At 38.6% G+C, this 19,937-nt stretch overlaps 2 protein-coding genes across 5 annotated transcripts; one reads left to right on the top strand and one right to left on the bottom strand.

Annotated features, from left to right (window-relative positions):
- Window positions 1-117: 117 nt before the first annotated feature.
- Window positions 118-11,382, bottom strand: brd9 (bromodomain containing 9). 3 transcript variants are annotated; one of them, XM_026924938.3, is made up of 17 exons: window positions 11,179-11,382; window positions 9,185-9,405; window positions 8,932-9,021; window positions 8,673-8,802; window positions 8,133-8,190; window positions 7,747-7,891; window positions 7,119-7,229; window positions 6,611-6,729; window positions 5,432-5,564; window positions 5,273-5,345; window positions 4,647-4,742; window positions 4,423-4,555; window positions 3,314-3,425; window positions 2,327-2,377; window positions 1,288-1,384; window positions 1,011-1,184; window positions 118-360 (listed from the first exon to the last, which is right to left on the bottom strand). In XM_026924938.3, exons 1-17 carry the CDS (start codon window positions 11,228-11,230, stop codon window positions 263-265), a joined length of 1,893 nt encoding a protein of 630 aa, XP_026780739.3. In that variant the 5' UTR covers window positions 11,231-11,382; the 3' UTR covers window positions 118-262. The 3 variants fall into 3 exon arrangements, with proteins under 3 accessions (XP_026780739.3, XP_026780738.3, XP_026780737.3); XM_026924937.3 differs by having other exon boundaries at window positions 6,611-6,732; XM_026924936.3 differs by having other exon boundaries at window positions 6,611-6,792.
- Window positions 11,346-19,528, top strand: trip13 (thyroid hormone receptor interactor 13). 2 transcript variants are annotated; one of them, XM_026924631.3, is made up of 14 exons: window positions 11,346-11,450; window positions 12,759-12,869; window positions 13,608-13,758; window positions 14,454-14,580; window positions 14,980-15,035; window positions 15,133-15,223; window positions 16,473-16,545; window positions 16,631-16,694; window positions 16,773-16,859; window positions 17,296-17,402; window positions 17,615-17,768; window positions 17,877-17,989; window positions 18,774-18,843; window positions 18,936-19,528. In XM_026924631.3, the coding sequence occupies exons 2-14, from the start codon at window positions 12,760-12,762 to the stop codon at window positions 19,029-19,031; spliced, it is 1,299 nt and encodes a 432-aa protein (XP_026780432.3). In that variant the 5' UTR covers window positions 11,346-11,450; window position 12,759; the 3' UTR covers window positions 19,032-19,528. The 2 variants fall into 2 exon arrangements, with proteins under 2 accessions (XP_026780432.3, XP_034154079.2); XM_034298188.2 differs by lacking the exon at window positions 11,346-11,450 and adding an exon at window positions 11,986-12,640.
- The last annotated feature ends 409 nt before the right edge of the window (window positions 19,529-19,937 follow it).

Genomic DNA, 19,937 nt, shown 5'->3' on the forward strand with positions numbered 1-19,937 from the left:
AAACAATTATTAGAAAACAATATTGCCTTACAGATAGTTACAAGTACTCCTCATTGTCTTGTTACCTTAGCATCGAAGCTGAAATATGCTTGAAAACAAACCCAAGTAAATACATAATGCAAATACAAACTCACGAGGAGTATTTATTGTTTAAAAAAAAACAAAAACATCCATAGCAGCTAATCTGTACAAGCTCACAGACACAAGCACATAATCACACAGCACTGAGTCAGTCCATTTACACGGAGAAACACTGCACACGTCAGCTGGTGCCCGAGTCCGGCTCTGGAGACTGCAGAAATTCGTAGGGGTCGTGAACCATCTCCGCCTGGTCTCCAACACCCAGGTGAGGTGAGCTTCCTGCTCAATGAGAAAGTAATTTTACCACTTTAGCACAGATTAAATAGCAACTACAATGCCACAGGTAACAATCACACTGACATGCTTCATATGTAGGAGTTTTGATTTGGTTACATACATACACACATTTCCCAAAAAATGTTGTGACTAAAGACACGCCACCATTTTACAATCTCTTTGTGATCAGGGTCTATGAACAAGGAGGTGTAGCCTATCTGCCTGTCAGTCTTGGTGAATGAGGTCTGGCCTCTGTGCTTGTTAATTCAAGTGAAGGAGGCGTCGCCTCTGTTCCAGTTCCAGTGGTGTCTGTGCCTGTCAGTCTTGTAAAGGAGGTGTGGCCTCTGTGCCTGTCAGTCTCAGTGAAGCAGGCTCTGTGCCTGACAGTCTCGGTGAGGAATGCATGGTGTCTGTGCCATTTTTGGTGTGTATCCTGAACTGAGATTGTATCACCCCAGGAGGAAAGATACAGATCCTATACTGTGTGACTGTTTTCTATCTTCTCTCAAACCCAAACAAAAACATACCATTATCTCAATTCTTTGCCTCCAAGCTTTACTCATGTGATGAAGTTGCTCAATAAACACACTTTGACAAAGCTGTAATTGTTTCCGAGTCATATTTTCTTTTCAGTGCTGTGTGGTATGCGTTACCTAAATGGTGCTGGTCTCTCTCTGAGGCATTGGAGAGAGAGGAGAGATTGGACGAAGGTCTGGAGCCGACCCTGTCCACCGCTGCGTCCTGGAATTCCTGCAGCAGCTTGGCCGTGTCGTCAAAGTGCTGGTGGCTGTCCTCATGCTCGGGCTCCTTCTTCACAGGTTTTCCTGCTATAAAGTGGGAAAAATGATGAGAGAATGTGTTCAACGCTGCGTCAGTGCTGCTCAGTTGTTCCTTGTGCATTGAAACATGATAAGACAAGAAAAGACTTACCCAGAGGGTTGAGCATGTCCAGGGTCATGTCTGGGTAATTCTTTAGACTCATGAAGTCCAGCACTGATCCACTGTCCATCATGGCTTCATCTGCACTCTGAGATCACAAAGTGAGCAAGCATGGTTAGTCTTAACAATAGAATATAGAAAAACAGTTTGATAATTGTCCACATATAATTGCCTTATAAATCTGATTAAAAACTTGGCTGACTTGCATATTTAATATCTTATTAGCAATTTCTTTTCCTTCCGTGTTGATCTTTGGTGGTTGTTACCCACTGAAAACCTCGAATTTTATTGGCTTAATATTGTCATAAATTAGGACATTATTATTAAAATTAGAAATTATGTTTCATGCAACTAATCTGCATATGCAAATAAGTCATATTATATGAATATGATATGTGATTGCTGTGGTGGCTTTGGGGCTGCAGTTGCTACGAGCAGTTTTGCACTCAGGTCTCCATCAGAGGACAGTGAATAGGTTCACAAAACAGACTTCATGTGAAAACTGTAATGAATTTCCTGGTGACACAACTGCACTATTTGTCCATGTAGTACACAGTTACAGAAGGGATTTATTTATAATCGCACTATCTGGTGTCACCCAGATGAGGATGGGTTCCCTTTTGAGTCTGGTTCCTCTCAAGGTTTCTTCCTCATATTGTCTCAGGCAGTTTTTCCTTGCCACCGTCGCCTCTGTCTTACTCATTAGGGATAAATTCATACATTTACAAGTTATATCCTGAATGTATTTATTTCTGTAAAGCTGCTTTGCGACAATGTCCACTGTTAAAAGTGCTACACAAATAAAAATTGAATTGAAGAGAATATGTACATAAAGGACTACTGTCAGGCCTTAGATCAAATTATAATGTCCTATAGCTGTTGCATCAGTGTAACAGTTTGTATGTTGGTGCTCCTTTGAATGAATGTAAAGTTAATAGGCACCATAAAAAAACACTGGAGTTACACAGGAGACTCTGTTTCTCTCTCTCACTCTTAATTAACACATTCTTCGTTGTGCAAACTGCATTACCTGCATATCACATAAAGCAGACTTGGCTTCGTCCACTGGCATGTTTCTTTTCTGAAAAGGCAAATCAGTATTTCATTAAAGTTAGCCAATTTGTATCACAACGTCCCCTTTACACCAAATGCAGTAGATCAGCAAAACACGTTTGGTGTTCAAAATTGACTTCTTTAGTTTTGCACTGGAGAAAGTGCTAAAAGCTTTTCTGAATCATTGCACACTTGCCTTGAAAGTAATCGCTTAACTCAGAATAGCAGCATAAAAATTAAATACGCAAATAATATCGGAGTGATGTCATCATCTGAATCAATTCTTACGTACAATAACCTCTTACATGCATGTGAAGCTGATGAAGAGTGATACCAAACAGTATGCTGAGGAAGGAAGTGGTTTGGTTTCATTGCATGGCACACAAGTGAATGTTTTTACATTCTAGAGAAGCCATTAGACAAACCTAGTCTTAAACAAATATCAGATAAAGCAATGCATAATATATGTATCATATTCATGTAAGAGCAAATGTAGACAGTGAAAAAAAATTGCTGATAAAAAGAACAACTGAAGTCTTTTGGTGTGACCAATGGTTGTATGAATTACCTAGTGCTCCCTAAGGAGTAGTGATAGTTCAGTTGAGTAAGGAAAACTACATGGAAGGATCCTACATCCTGTAGGATCAAATTAATTTTTGGTGGCTTCCACAAAATGGCTACCACTACTGTTTTAAGCTCTGTGGCTTTTATTTGTCAATTTTTTTTTAGTCTTACAGGCATCAGGAACCACAGTCTTTTAGCAAGTCTGTCTGAGATACTGATCCACACAACTTAGTTTGACGTGCAATGATTTCGACAAACTAGCAGCGGTAACTTTCGCTTTTGTTTAGCTACATTAGCCTTGTTGCTCCAGTGCAAAACTAAAGAAGAATATTCAGACACCAAAAATTTTAGTTGGCTACATTTTGGCCAAACTATTGCTGTAAGAAATGTTCCCAGGTACCTGTCGGATTTGGAAGATGGCCTTGGAGTGATCACTGCCTGTCATTTTATCTAACAGATCATCGACGAGCCTCTTGGTAAAACTGCCACAGTCCTTCACAAACTCCTGGAGGCTGAACATGCACATATCAAATTAAATCTCACACATTTAGAGAGATACTGGATTTTCATTCACACAACCACATAAAATGCATTACTTTGACAAATGAAAGACAGGAGTGATGAGTTAGCATTAACTAGAAAAATACAATATATACACTACAGTGCAAGTCATTATACATACAAACTACACAGAACAGCAGGATCAGCATCAATAATAAGCCTTATTATTATTCACCACCTATATAGGTATATGTGGTAACTATATCACATTGCTATCCTATTTGCACTATTGTACCATGCATTTTTTATGTACATAATGTTTGCACTCCATTTGTGCACAAGACTGTTTTTTAATCCAATGCCCTGTTTCATAAAAGTGAAAATATCCTGCACTTTGGTATCAGTCCAAATGCTTGTACTGCCTCTAAAATGACATTTCAGTGACCCCTATTAGTCCAGTCAAGTATTTCTACCATTAGTGTTGCTGTAGTTTAGATGACTTTGCTACAGTCCTGATTTTAAAATCTGTCTCAGACCTGGAATGTATCTGTGAGGTGGCTTTCACAGTTGGCTGCCACCATTTTTGGTAACAACAGAGCATCCAAAGTTGAAAAATAGTTTGTGACATCAGGTGAGGTGAAGTGTTTAAGTTGGGAGTCACATGAGAAAGTCCCGGGGAATTACGACATGAAAAGATTTCACCGTCAAAAAAAAGCCACATTTCACCCTAATTGAGTCCTTACACACGTTTAACACGGGGCCCATGGTACAGCTTTTTCATTCACTCCGTAATTTACAAATTATTTATAGTGCCAAACTAATTATTGAGTAATATCCCATATTCTGTAGAGAAGCATGTGTATTGTAAAAAGTCTTGCAAATGATCAAATTGCAATCAGGCCAATGAAAATATATACATCACAGAATAACCATAAACAATACCCATAAAGGGAATATACGGGTTTTCTCTTCATAGCAGATGACAGATTGTGAGTTTTGATGGCAAACCTAAGAGCACATTGCACCCCCGTCTCGTCTCCATAAGCTGAGTACAGCATATCCATCTCCTCAGGAAGCAGGTCTGGGTAGATGGAGTTGTTCTGCAGCGTCTGAGTGTTGTAAGCGCTACTCAGAAACGTCACTGAACACAGACAGGTGGGAAAAAAGAATAATCAGAACCGTGTAGCAAACATAAGCAGTGTGCATAAAGGTGAGAGCTTTGGACTAATTACCCTTGTGTCTCCGGTCATCTTTGAATCCCAATGTTGTAAGGCCAGGCAAGAGCTTATTGGACAGAGAGCTCAAATCTACAGTATGGGTCTCTTCTTCTGTAAAATAATGCATTTTAGAAATAGGAAGGATTAGGATTGGAAGAATAGTTGGATTCAAGCAATGTAATGCACATCCAAAAAACAAGAACTGACCAAAACAGAAACTTCTTAAAAATATTTGATACAAAATTAAAATGACTTGAATTTCAACTCCTTGTTGACAAAAATATGACAAAATAAACAGATCATTGTAAGCTGCACCCAATATAATTGAACAATAAATAAATAAATACAATTATTTTTGTACATTTGTGCTGCATTTGTGCTCTAAAAACATTGTGCTGTTTTTTCTTTTAATAAAACAGCAAAATGTTGATTCTGACAAACATTTTTTTTTCATTTTTATTCTGTGTTTTTGTGTTGCACATGTTATATTCTGTGTTTCACGTGTTATGTTAACCAAAACCATGCAGGTGGAAATTTTCCTACTTGGCTGCTTGCTGATGGAAAAAAGAGAAATCCAGTTTTCTGGTGCCAAACCTTCCAGACACAACTGTGTGTTTGTGTTTGTCTATGGTGATGTGTACCTTCTGCCTCTGGATCCTGATTAACTACAGTATAAATCAGAGCTCCATCTGCTTCCTTCTTAATGTATCCTATCTGAATAAGAGAAACACAAGGAAAACTCATCAGGAAGCACACTAGCAATTTGCCTTTCTGAACTGTTTTTTATAGACATCACATACCTTCGAGTTTGGCATGTAGCGGTTGATGCGATCCCGGGCCTCATCAGCTGCATGCTCCACCAGTGCCAGGACATGTTCCTCAGCTGTGCTGTCTGTCAGGCTACACGCGTTCCCCTCCGGCTCGTACAGATCACTGAGGGAAGAATTTAAAAAATGTAACACTTACTCAGTTCTCCTGAAGAGGAGTTACTGTTGATTATTTTCTAATAACAGCATCTCCTGAAGTATTTTTATTCCTCTTATACCACAGCAATTTGCCAATGACTACAATTTTTTTTTATTAATGAATGACACACCACACTTTTTATCAATTTATAGTGACATTTAATGATGTGGGACATCCATGAGACAAGCTAGTTATTACGTTATAGCAGCGATAAACAGTCGTTTCCTCACCAGCCTCTCTTTCGTCTCACTTGATGTTAATAAAACAAAAGCACAGCTTGTTTTTTTTTTAACCATTACAAAGCACTGACACTGGAGACTCCTTAGAGAAAACTTTACCAGATCAACAACTATAAGTTTTTTTCCTTTGTTCAATAACAACTCTATTTTATCTCTTTATTATTAGCCTTAGATTAAGTGGCATTTTGGCTATACAAGTCTCTATAAATCAGCTATTACTAGAGAAACAATAGCATATTAGAACAAGTGCATTAACATAAACCTGTGATTTGTCTTGCAGCATACTGTCAGAGCTGTTGTTGTAGAAAATTACTCAACACCAATCAGAAACGAGAATTCAACAGAGCTGTGGTATAATTAAATTTACATAATTTCGCCCTTACTGTAAATGTCAATCATTGAAGAAATGTTTAATGTGTGAAGCTGGCTCAGAAACTATAGAGTTTTCTACTACGAAAATACAGTTTTCCATACAGACATGCCTAAATCTCACAACACTCACCATATACATGTTTTAAACAACATTATGTTCTCTAAAATCTCATTTCCCCCCCATATCTGTAAAATAGCATTATAATAATTTGCATCAGTTCCAGCTCAAAAGAAGCAATTTTAATTCACTTGCATTCCATTGGAAGTTTCTTTTGCAATGACAGTGCAATTAAACACACTCTATACACTATGAGCTCAGTGACAATCAGTCATTCCCATAACTTTATAAGCAGTAAGTGTAGCAGGATTCATAGCATCCTTTCTTAAAACTCTGGGTTTTACCTTATCATGGGCTCTTTAACCGGCTGCTTTTTGGATTTTTTGGCAGACTCTGTGTGGAAATGGGCAACTTCTGGTACAGGTTCCTCACCGGCCACGTCCTCGTCGCCCAGAATGGCGGCCTGCTGAGAGAAATCCATGTCGTGCATGAAAGACATGCTGCGCTTCAGAGCTAACAGCCGCTCCTGCAAACAGAGCAGAGAAAGAGCCGCGCAGCCATGTGTTTACTCCTCCATCATGAGGCCTTAGCGGGCCATGACCATGGGAGTGTGGGAACGTGAAAGCCGATGGCATGCAATGGAAGGGGCTCCGGCATGGGATAAAAAATAATAAATATGGAAGCATGCAAGCCTATCATGCATGTGCATAGCAAGCGCAGTGATGTTAATCATATTAGCTGAAATACTAAGCGTTAGAAGCGCATTTTAATATTAGGGTGCATGAAAGTGGAAAAATGGTTATGATGGAGAATTAAAACAGAACATCAGAATACAAATAGGCAGTGTGTTACTTTGCTCATCATCTTGAAGCCTGTGTGAAGAAGCTTCTTAGCAGCTTTATAGTAGACTGTCTCAGGTCTATTATACACCATGGCATTGTCACACATCAGCTTGAAGTCTGCCTAAATATCAGAAAGACAGGAGAAGCAAAGATTCCATTTAAAATAAATTGCATACAGTGAGATGTAATGTACATGAAGGCACTTCTGCAACACAATATCAGCACAGTTAGCAACATTTAAACATCTTTAACAAGTGTGAAATGTCCGGTGTCCACACATGTTTATTAAGTGTACCAATCTAATAACTGATAAACCTGGATGAACCTGGCTATGAATCATAGTACCGCTCTTTAAACCTTTCTTTGGAGCTCTCCACTGGCCCGTCCAAGGACCTTCCTGTGGTCCTCTCCGTAGACCTCTCCACAACCCCATCGCTTGTCCAGGGCCCTCTCTATTGTCCTGTCTATGAGTCCATGTACCTTTCTATGAACCTGTCTATGACCTTATATATCCATCTATGAACTTAAGTACCTGTCTATATACCTTTTTCTCTTACTACATGTTTATTACACCAAAAACTAAAAATATAGTGAGGTATCAGACCTCACTAGATACATCAGAAGAATCCACCATATACCTTAAACTCTGTGACTGTTTTGTACTCATTCATGGCGATTTTGTCCTTCATGGTGCTGAAGTCCATAGGATGTTTGATGATCATGGAGTAGCCTGGTGCGATGGCGTCCGTCACAGGGGAGGCAAAAAACCCATGAGGGTCTTTCCTGAAGAGACACACACACCACCAAAGGAAAAGCACTGGATAAGTACTTTAAGAAAGTTTTTTTTCTGGCTCAGACAGCACTCACAATACTGGGTAGAGAGAGAGCAAACTTTTCTTTCCTCTCTGATTGTATCTTTAATGTGACTATGTGCTGATTTGAGACAGGAATGCTATGACAGCGTATACATGGAGACAGGATGAGACAGAAAAGACTTGGTGCAACATGCATCATGTGATCAGACCTCTGTAGAAGACGCAGGAAGTGCTCGAGGAGCTGCTGGCGAGGCGTGCTCTCATTTTCTGGAACAAGATAGAGGTGCATTATACATATTAACACAATGGCTGGTAACGATCTCCAAACCTCTCCTTTAAAGTAGCTCATTCTCCACTAGAGGGCAGAGTGAGACTGGGTGAGAACCTAATACACTCTCGCAATATAACAACTGTACAGAAAGCAGGGTTCAGTTCAAACCTATTTTCAACCCAATAGTAACGAACATAGAGACATTCTCAAAGCCATGTGAATGGAGTTCTTGTCTGAATAACATCTAGTATAGGAACAAGGACTAAAGAAGTACTACTAAGACTAAGAAAAGTCTGCTTGTTTCACAAGGACATTTTCATAACAGTTCTATATATACAGTGAGAAAGATGCTTTAAGTATTTCACACACACACACACACACACACACACACACACACACACACACACACACACACAATGTGGATTGAGCTTTGGCTGTTCGCTGTGTTTCAGGGATACTGAATACATTAAAAGGCCACCTTGCTGAGTGCGGCAGGCTCTGACAGGCCGGTCAGCCTGCGTCTCTGGCTCTAATTTCACGCTGGGGTGGAACTCATCAATCTCAACCTCAAACTTCTCCCTCTTCCTCTTCCTCTCCTCCACCACCACCTGCAGCACAGCACAAAAACGTCACTTTCACCTTCAAGGAGCATCCCAAAACCATCACACTTGGTCAATATTTGTGTGAACTTTAGCACTGTGTCTGTTGAGACATAAGAAGCAGCTTAGTGACGTTACCTCTACAGGCTTAGTCAGGGTGAAGGGCTCCACCGGGGCACTGGCTGTGTTTTCCAGCTGCTCTCTTTCACGTTTTTTCTTCTTCTCCTCCTAAGATGTAAATCAAAGCAACAACGGGTCTCATTCTTCAACTGTTTAGTAAAGTTGTGTGTAGATGATTTCATTGGCAAAACCAAACTAAAAATTCCCTGCAGATTTACAAAGTTTATACTGCATACATGTGGACAGATGACAAGCCTACTCCTTTACTAACCTTTCTTCTTCTCCTTTCTTCATCATCCAAGTGCTTGTCCTTCTCCTTTTCGGATTTCTTCTTCTTCTTCTTTTTCTTTTCCTTGTGGCGCTCCCGTTCGTGGTCAGAGCGATCATCGTAATAACTCGAGTCGTGTCCTGAGCCAGAGAGTTCAGTGACCTCGCTGCCCCCGACCTTCAACACCAACTTTAGCGGCTTATCCAAGGGCTGGTCCTCATAATCTGGGTGTCCAAAAAAAAAAAAAAAAAAAGAATTAACAGGTCTAATTGACTGCTTCAATAAAAGGAAAGATCATAGAACAGATCATTTATAATAAAAGACCAATATTTGCATGAGATGTACAATGCAGTGCACTTTATTGTACAATTGCACTTCTTCTTTACAAGTAGCTGACTAGACATTTTTATATTATAATATTTTGGTGCCAAAAGTTTAATTTTCAAACCTTCCTGGGTAATTGTATAGGCATTAAAATAAATCTTATAATAAAATCATTGAACTCACATTTTTTAAAAATGCAGAACTACTATTTGGCAAGCCCTCTAATGAAATGGAAATACAATTAAGTGCGAAAGTTTGCCCACCCTTAAGACAAAATGAATCATTTGGATCCTCTTGTTTATTATATTGTCTTTTTGTCATGTTTATCGGATGCACGCACATTTAATTTTTAACTTCCTGAATTTTTTTCATCAATTCATTCATCTTTAGTCGTTGTTTTATCTATATCAGGATCGGAGTGGATCCAGAACCTGGATGCGATGTGAAGATACACCGTGAATAGGACGGCATTCCATCACAGGGCACCATGCACACACTTTAGGGGCAATTTAGTGCAGTCGATCCTCCCACTGGCATGTTTTTGGGAGGAAACCAGAGAACCTGGAGGAAACCCACGTGGACACAAGGAGAACATGCAAAATTCCACGCAAACAGTAATCTAAGCTCAGGATCGAACTGGGAACCCTGGAGCTGTGAGACAGCAACACTACTCGCTGTGTCACCATGCTGGCCTGAATTATTTGTCGATAAATTGTGGGATGGATTTATATTTTCTAGAAACCACACGGGATGGAAACTTTTTCAAGAACATGGTGACGCACTGTATATTGTCTATACTGAGAACTTTAAGTAATAGGGTTCCTTGTGTAAGTATTACAGATTCCCAGAAGAGAATATAGCACAGTAAATAAAAACAACTGAAACACTCTCTATGAGTATCAGAATTTGGCAGCTTCTATTAGTGATGGTCACAGTTTAAAGGTGCATTAGGTGAGATTAGTCTTTTTTCCCCAATATGGTTAGGTGGGCTCGACATTTGATATTTTCCCCGCCCATATTCGGAAGCTCCGCCCCATGGAGCTACAGTGGTCCGTAGAGTGTCTATAAAATGACTAAAAAGATTTGGATCCAAACACAAACAAGCATTCCGGACCGGAAGCCAGTTTTCTAACGGGTTTTCTCAGCTACTTAATACACTTTTGCTAAGGCCACGGCTTAATGCATTGTTTTTTTTTAAATCATGTTCTACATATTATCATGGTTATTCATACAAATAAGGAATAAACAAAATCGACTATTGCACCTTTAAAAGATTTTTGTACAAGATCACTGACAAATCCAATACACAGTATCTACTAGAATCCTAAATGCCCCATACTCTCTACATTAGTGCACTTAATAGTGTGCAAAATAAGGGTTTCTTTGCTCCATGTAGTGCATTATAGCTGCAATAAGAGGCAGTTTGGGATACAGCTTGTTACAGGATATGTGATATTAGAATGAAACTTTAAATGAAAGCCTGTTGCGGTATAGCTACCGTGATATTTACATAACAATTCAAACCTCTTTCAGAAAACATAACACATCATATATTTATATTTAATAATTATGCTATAAACCTCGGCTTAATGTATTTTTTTAAACCGCTGTTAGCTCAGCTAAAGCTAGAATGAATAAACCAAGCTAGCTACGCGCACGAGCTACACACTCACCTCCGTCCACTGTTCTCCATTCCGGTTTGTATTTTTTGTGTTTCTTTCCCATGTTGTGTGTCTTAATAAATCTCGGTTAAGAATAATAATACTAAAAATAATAATAAAACCCAACCAAATGTCTTTCTTAACGACTAGCAGCAACAACAATAACAACAACTAGAGCTGCTAGTAATTACTTCCGGTTGGGGCGGAGTTCTCTTCCGGGTCAATATTTGCGCGGGATTTTTGGTGACAGTGGGTTATGGTTTAACTGGTTAGCTGCGCGTGAGGTAAGTTAGCTAGCCTTCTTAAAAAAAAAGCTGTTTACAAATAATTTGACGGTATTAAACTATTATTTTTTATCAATGTTAGCTTCTGTTTTGTCAACTGAGTGACGGAGTAAAACTCATTGTCGGTGTTTATTAAACTTTAGGACTGGTTTGTTAAGTCTTGTTTCTGAAACAGTGAAATATCAGTAATGTGGCTGATACAGAGATGACACTGTTTATTAATTATACTTAATATCATTTAATTACACATTTGTGCTCTTCTCTATATCTGGTAAATAGTTTAAATAGTTGGTGTTGTTTATTATCTGGCTTTGCTGCTCCTCACTTTGAGAAATGCACTGTAATAAATGAGAATTAGTGAGAAATACTTGGCATTATATATCATTAAATAGTAATTAAGGCATACTGACTTGACATTATTACATATTCATATTAACTTGACACATGATGGAGGCACTTGTTATTATCTTTAAAATCCAGTTCTTTATCTCAATCACTGTTTACAGTTGGAGTCATAAGTTTACTGTTATTTTGTCTTCTGGGAAACATGTAAATAATGAAAACATGAAGATAAGATCTTCAAAAAAAACTGACTATAGAAAGATGGACTGAAATAGGAATAAATGGATAGATGATGGATAAACAAAATAATAACAATTTACACCCATAATCCTGTTAAGAAATTTACACCCCTCCAGCTCTTAATGCCTCGTGTCGACTTCTTGAGCATCAGTGAATGTTTGCACCTTTTGTAATAGTTGTGTACGAGTCCCTCAGTTGTCCTCAGTGTGAAAAGATGGATCTCAACATCATATAGCCGTGTTGGAAAGAGGTCAAATGTGCAGAAGATGCTGGAAAAGCAAATAATGTGCAGGACCTGGAGGATTTTTCTGAAGGACAGTGGTCACTTTAACCGCTCAGGGACTCACAAAACATAAAATCAGTCGTTGATCATCCAGGTAACACACAGTATTAAGAATCAAGCGTGTGGAAACTTTTGAACTGGTTCATTTGTGTAAATTCAATTATTATTGTGCCTTTTGGACTATATGTAAACATGTGTTATGTGAAATAACTTATTCAGGGCAGTACATTTTGCAGATTCTGCAAGGTATGTAAACTTATGACCCCAACTGTATCTCAAGCAATTCCATGACAAATCAATCATAAATGACAGCTCAGCCCCTGCGGTGTGTATTATTATTATTATTATTATTATTATTATTATTATTTAGTCACATAGTTCGATATTTAAATAATTTTCCACTGCTCTTTTTTGGGCACTGAAGTTCTTCCTACCATTTAAAGGATGAATGGGGAGAAAATGGAGGTTGGTTGGATTCGCCATCAGCAGTCCTGTGAGGACGGCGTTGCTGACCGAGTTGAAGTTCACATCGAGGTTCTTGTCAAGTCTCAGAGGTACTAATTCAAATGTAAATGTTTCAGTGACTTTACTAATGTAATCACAAAAATTCCTTTATTTATGTTGAAGTAAGTGCATTTGTTGCTGAAGACACCTTTAACTGTTCATGACAGTCTGAGTTCAGTATAACTATTTTGTCTGCGTTAATGTGGAATAGGCCTGTGCAATAAAAATATACATTGTATAATAAACACTACATGGCCAAATGTTTGTGGACACTTGAGCTTCACACCCATATGTGGTTCTTCCCCAAACTGTTGCCACAAAGTTGGAAGCGCACAATTGTATAAAATGTCTTTGTATGCTGTAGCATTACAATTTCCCTTCCATGGAACTAAGAGACCCAAACATGTTCCAGCATGACAATGCCCCTGTGCACAATGCGAGCTCCATGAAGACATGGTGTGCCAAGGTTGGAGTGGAAGAACTCGAGTGTCCTGCACAGAGTCCTGACCTCAACCCCACTGAACACCTTTGGGATGAACTGGAACACCGACTGCACCCCAGACCTCCTCACCCAACATCAGTGCCTGACATCACTAATGCTCACTAACAGCAAAGACTAAATCTGGAATCGCATGTTTAACAAGCACATATGGGTATGATGATCAGGTGTCCACAAACTTTTGTCCATATAGTGTATATTATAATGATTATATGTATGAATATGAAATAAATTAAATATGAAATTTCTGTTTTTGTTACTGTGAATGGCTTTAATTTAATACCTGCAGCACGGCTAGACGGGCTGAAGTAAGGACGCACGTTTTGGCTCTGCTCGACCGACACAGTCTTGTAATGGGCTCCTTCAAGTGGACGGAGTTTGATGATGACTTCCTGACTAAAAATGTTGAGTCTGTCGCCGTGGTGGACGTCGATGCACAGGCAGGAAATTAGCTCTAATTCTTTATAGATTTTTTTAATTTTTTTCACTTGCCAATGTGGCAGATGTGTGAGACTTACACAACATAATGTTCCTTCTAATTCATTGTTGTCTGTTTTATTGTGGCAGTTGTAAAGACCACTGTTTGTATCCATGTTTTTACCAATGCGTTTAATAATTAGCCAAAATTCTGTGTCAGAAGTGGGGAAATATTGACTGTCCAAGAAAGCGATACACCTCAATTTGATATTATAAGCTTATTTGATTACATTTATTACAGTATCGCAATTCAATATTGTAATGATTTACAGTTGAGGGCAAAAATGGGCGTTCCTCGTGGCTTTGGAATTGGAAAAAAAGGAAAACTTGTATTTAAAATTAATTTAAAGGCAAAGGCTTGGAGTAAAGGTGATTATAGGATGTCTGTCATCTTCAGAAAGTAAATGCAAACTGGATATTTAGGTTTTTCCAATGTTACTCTAAAGTTTTGACAGAAACTCTTATCTGATTGGTCTGAGGGTATGACAGTCATTCTGGTTGTACTTCAAACCACAGGTTTACATTAATAGGTTATTGCCTCCATAGTAACACCTCACAATTATTATTTACACTGCACTATTTTTCACAAGGTTTTAGCATAGATCTTGTATTTGTCTGTCTATATTTTTTGTAATAGTATGCTCTTTTCCATTCATAGCCTCTCGATTTGAAGATGAGCAATCTGTGCGTTCACATCTACTCTCTCAACGACGACGGACCGAGCACGCTCAACCTGGAAGAGGAGGAGGAGCTATCTGCAGCCAATCACTGGCTCCTGCCAGCAGGTCAGGCTGCACAGCAGTTCCTCAGCCCTGCTCCTTTAGCTTTAATTTATTTCCTTGCTCTTATATACCCAGTTTAATCTCCTGGAGCAGGATTGAGACAGGAAACAGAAGCTTGAATCCACTTCCACATTCATTTTAGTTCCTGAGTAGTAACTTTTTTGTGAAACAAGAACTATGGGGGGGAATAGGAACTCATCCAGGAGCTGTGTAGTTCTCATTCAGCTCATGTTTTTGGAATCTCTGTGGCTTTTACAATTTATCCAAAATACTTGCTTTCATCCTCAGGGTAATATATTCTTTTGTTAGAAGAAATCAGCAGTAGGCAGTATGGCAAAAATATCACAGTGAGCATGTTTTAATAAAAATACAGTCTATCAAGAAAATTGTTTTTATTTACAGCTGAGTTTCATGGGGTCTGGGAGAGCCTGGTTTATGAGGAAGGAATCAAAACGCAAGTACGAAACTGCTCCTTTTGGAAACAACTTTCACCAAAACCATCTTAAAACAATCACCCAGTGTAATAGTGTATGTTTTTCTTACTTTGCCCTCCAGCTCTTGGATTATGTTTCGACAGCAATCTTCTTCTCTGACAAAAACGTTGACAGCAATCTGGTTGCCTGGAATCGTGTTGTGTTGCTTCATGGTAAGGATGAATGAATCATTTCAACTATTAATATCTCTTCAGGGCTTCTAGCGTGTGAACATCTGGCTAAGTAGGGAATCTTCCATTAGGACGTTTGCTAGCGTTGAGCGAATCAGGACATGCTGCTGGCTTTTTGTTCATCATCTTGTATGTGAAATTGATAGATATAAGGAGGGATTGATGGATAGAGAGGTATATATAGATAGAAAGATAGACAGCTGGACTATTCTTGATTCTTAGATACAGATAGAAACAGACAGACATGTAGATAGAGTGAAGGGTGGACAGAAGAATGGTTAAACACATGTAGAGCAAAAGCTGGGTGGATACAGATAGAGCAATAAAGCAATGACTGGACAGATAGATGGATAGAGTGAAAGACAACTGGCAGTTTATAGATGGATACCGATAAATGAACAGATCAAATGGAGCAGTAAAGGGGTAGATGGACAGTTTAATTATATGCATAAATAAATGGATGGGAAAAGCGCAAGATGAACAGATAGAAAGATAAGTAGACTGATAGAGGAATAGAGGAATTGAGTGAGCCATATGGATAGATGGATTGAGCAACTGAGGGATAGATGGACAAACAGAAAGCTGACTATGGAAAGATGGACTGAAATAGGAATAAATGGATAGATGATGGATAAAGAGAAAGATGGATGGGTAGCACTATAGATGGACAGATAGAAAGATAGGTATATATTGATGGTGCAAGAGAGGAATTGAGAGAGTCATATGGATAGATGGATAGAAGTAGGAAAAGATAGATTAGACAGAGCAGTTGAGGGATGAATGGACAGAAAACTGACCACAGATTGAGGGATACAGCAATGGATTGACAGATTGCAATTGATAGATAGACATACATAAAAGATATATAAATGGATGAGTAGAGAGACAGAGGGATATAGAGAGATGATTGGGTAGAGAGGCTGGCTATACACGGATGGACAGAAAGACTAAGAGATAAAGATATAACAGTTTATGGATAGACAGGGGAAATAGACGAAGAGATGGCTAGATAGATACAGATTTCAAGCAATCTGAGTGGGTGGATGGATGGATGGATAGATAGACAGACAGACACACAGATGGAACAATAGAGGAAGATTGCAATCTGTATTTGGACACAGGTTGATGGATAGAGAGAAATAGACAGGCAGAATGATGTATAAATAGGAAGATGGATAGATTTGCAGACAGATGTATTTTGTTGGCTGAATGATTGCTTTGAATCCTGCAGGACCTCCGGGCACGGGAAAGACGTCGCTGTGTAAAGCGATGGCACAGAAACTCTCCATCAGACTCTCAGGAAGGTCGGGAGATTTACTGGAGCACTAATATAAAAACCCACCTCACCTGTTTGGTCTTTGATTCAATGTGTTTTTCCGTTTTCCACAGATATTCCTATGGACAATTTGTAGAAATCAACAGCCACAGTTTGTTCTCAAAATGGTTTTCAGAGGTATAATTAAACTCTGGTTAATAATACAAAATGTACAGAAATTAATAAAATCATAAACAGCTTGCTTGGTGTTTATAGAGCGGGAAACTCGTCACAAAGATGTTTCAGAAGATTCAGGAGCTGATAGATGAGAAAGAAGCCCTTGTTTTTGTCCTTATTGATGAGGTAAACTTGGCACTGGTAATTTTAAGACTAGACATGATTGACTAGATGATTATCTCCCTGTCAGTTATCGTGCTAATAAATATTTGGCAGGAAACCTGCACATGTTTGCACCTGTTAAGTGTTATTTTATTTATTTATTTTTTTTCTCTCCTTTCTTTTTCCCTACATTGTTGAGGACTTGCTGAGGTTAATTGAAGGAGTAGTATACACAAGTCTCGCTTCTTTCAATGTAATAAATAATGTCAATAAATAATCCAGTGAATCAAATATGAAAATGTTATATAAAGTCTAAAACGTCTGCTGATGATATTTTCAAGATAAGTTTTGTTTTTCAAGATATGTTGTGTAATTGATTAGTACCATTATTAGTTTAGGTTTTCTTGAAAATGTTGCAACTTTAAGAGATGTGGTTGACAGCTGTGATGTTTATATGCAGGTGGAGAGTCTAACAGCAGCGAGAAATGCCTCTCAGGCTGGAACCGAACCTTCAGATGCCATCCGAGTGGTCAACTCTGTCCTTACACAGCTGGACCAGATCAAACGGTTGGAATAAAGTGTGTGTGTGTGTGTGTGTGTGTGAGAGAGAGACAGACAGACAGACAGATGAAGATAGCTAAAGAGAGAGAGAAATGCAGCGAGAGAAAGAGACACAGAGAAAGAGAGAGAAAGAGACGGGGAAAGAGATAGAGATACAGAGAGACAGTGATACACAGGAAATGTGTATAATGTGCATAATTGTCTCTTGTGATTTGCAGACATCCGAACGTGGTGATCCTCACTACCTCAAACGTAACAGAGAAGATCGACCTGGCCTTCGTGGACCGAGCAGATATAAAGCAGTATATCGGCCTGCCAAGCGCCCAAGCCATCTTCAACATCTATCTGTCCTGTCTGGAGGAGCTCATGAAGGTGTGTGGTTCAAATTTACAGTGTGAAGTTGTACACGACTTGCCTAAAGGAAGGCACTGTAATAGCTTTTCTATTATATCAGTATCTGATATTATTTTTTTCATTCAGCGGCAGATCATTTACCCACGGCAGCAGCTGCTGAACCTCGAAGAGCTCAATACGCTGGACTATATCGAGAGCGAAGTGACCGAGCTCAGTCTGCATCTGCAGAAAATCGCAGAGTGAGTCTTCACACAATTTTATTGGGTCTTGGGTTTTTTCCAGGTTGTAGTGTTGACTGAGGGGAAACCGTAGATGTGTATCATCCTGTAATAGGTCCCTGATTGTCACATGATTCCAGCTCCAGCATATCTGATATAGAAGATCAGTTCATTAGATTGTGCTGTGTTTTGTTCACTCTTTACAAACTGAGCATAGCTGTGTGGCTCAGGCTGCATGCACATTGTGTGGATAGAAAGATTTTTTTTTTTTTAAATATATCATTTTCTGGTACATTTTTTCTAGTAACATTGTGTGTAAGTTTTTGTAGGTCAAACTGAACTAAATCAGCCGTAAATTACCAAGCACGTTCATGGCACTACTGATTTTTATTTAGTGACACACACACATTCATAAAAGCTCACAGAGAAATGATCACTAAATCCAAAATCTTCCAGTAATGCAGCTGTGTCACTGCAGTGCCTCGACTACCGTAGACACTTCCTCCTTTTATGTGGTGCCATTACTTTTGTCCTAATTGAATGGCTGTTCTTATTGTCTTAGTTTATGGATTTGGTTTGGATTCCTTAGATTTAGATTTTAATTTTGAATTGAGATACAGTGAAGCAACATGGATCATTTTTGCATTAGCCTAAGTTATCTGGTTTCTTTTAAATTGTTGTGTCTGCCTGAAAGAAAGAAATGTGATTTATGGGCTGGAAAGTATGGTTTTCGACAGAAATAAATAAATGAGATCATGTCAATTTTGAGATGTCATTTTCATTTGCTTCTTTTCCTCCCTAACAGGAAGAGTGTAGGCCTTAGTGGACGCACTTTGAGGAAAATTCCCTTTTTGGCACATGCGCTTTACGCGAAGGTATGTTGTTTCACAATCAGCGCTAATGTAATCGCATTTACTAGGTTCCTGTCTTGCTAAACCAACTCTGATACTCTATTCTGTGTTTCCAGATGTCTATGATGACGGTCGAGCGCTTTCTGAGGGCTATGGACAAGGCTGTGGCTCATCAGATAAAGGAACGGGAGAAGCTGGTTAACTGTATATGAGTGTAAGCTGGTGGCGAAAGGTTACCATCTAATCTGTCACTGTTCTGTCCATTACTGATTCTAGCTGTTGTTATTTACTGAACTTTAATGACTCAGAGCTGATGCCACTAGTTGCAGCTTTCTTGTGTTGACTTTTTTCTGAAGAGCACTTTATGAGCAGAATTTTTTATAAGACTGTGACAAGTTTTTTTTTCCCCTGTTCTTTTTACAAGTTTTTCCTGACAAAGTTGTGTTCGTCTGTTAGTCTGGTTTGTCTTGTGTTATGTTATCAGCATGTAACTAAAATATGGCTCTTCATCCTTCAAGCTCCAGGTTCCCCACCAGCCTCAGTGTGGAATTTGTGTTACGATGCATTTAGGAATCTGTCTACAAAGAAACACGTGCCATAATGGACACATATGAACACTTTTAGTTGTGCGCAAACAGAAAAATGTTTGTTGTGATTTTATGTGTGTATTTAAAAAAACATTTCTTGATTAAAATGTGCTGAAACAAAATTTCTTGGGCCGACATATCACCACTAGATGGCGTATTAAAAATCTGCATTAACACTACGAATTATTGAGACTAGGGCTGGGCAGTACGACGATAATAATATCGATAGCATGATAAATTATGCCACTGTATGCTTTTCTGAGGTATCATGGAAATTGTGATATCTTTTTTTTTTTGTTTGTTTATTTAATTTAAAAATGGACAAATTTAAGCAGTGGATGTGATGTTAAAATTTTGTTAATTTTTTAAATTGTAAATGATGTTTTTCTTCTTTTCAGGGTTATTTTTTTATTTTAAAAAAGTTGCATTTTTATTTCTGCAAAAACTAATATTTTTTGTAGACATTAAATATAGTGTCATGAACAGTTTTTTAATTGAAATTGTTGGCAAACCTCTATATCATGATACATA

Source organism: Pangasianodon hypophthalmus, chromosome 22 (assembly GCF_027358585.1).
Source record: "Pangasianodon hypophthalmus isolate fPanHyp1 chromosome 22, fPanHyp1.pri, whole genome shotgun sequence".
Classification (NCBI taxonomy): Eukaryota; Metazoa; Chordata; class Actinopteri; order Siluriformes; family Pangasiidae; genus Pangasianodon; species Pangasianodon hypophthalmus.

Coding starts and splice junctions, on each gene's coding strand:
- brd9 (XM_026924936.3), bottom strand. CDS start 11,230: ATGGGAAAGAAACACAAAAAATACAAACCGGAATGGAGAACAGTGGAC. Junction 8,191..8,672: donor AGCCTGCCGCACTCAGCAAG/GTGGCCTTTTAA, acceptor ATCTTGTTCCAG/AAAATGAGAGCACGCCTCGC. Junction 1,185..1,287: donor GGACATGCTCAACCCTCTGG/GTAAGTCTTTTC, acceptor CCCACTTTATAG/CAGGAAAACCTGTGAAGAAG.
- trip13 (XM_034298188.2), top strand. CDS start 12,621: ATGACAGCTCAGCCCCTGCG. Junction 15,036..15,132: donor AGGAAGGAATCAAAACGCAA/GTACGAAACTGC, acceptor TTTGCCCTCCAG/CTCTTGGATTATGTTTCGAC. Junction 16,695..16,772: donor TCTCAAAATGGTTTTCAGAG/GTATAATTAAAC, acceptor TGGTGTTTATAG/AGCGGGAAACTCGTCACAAA.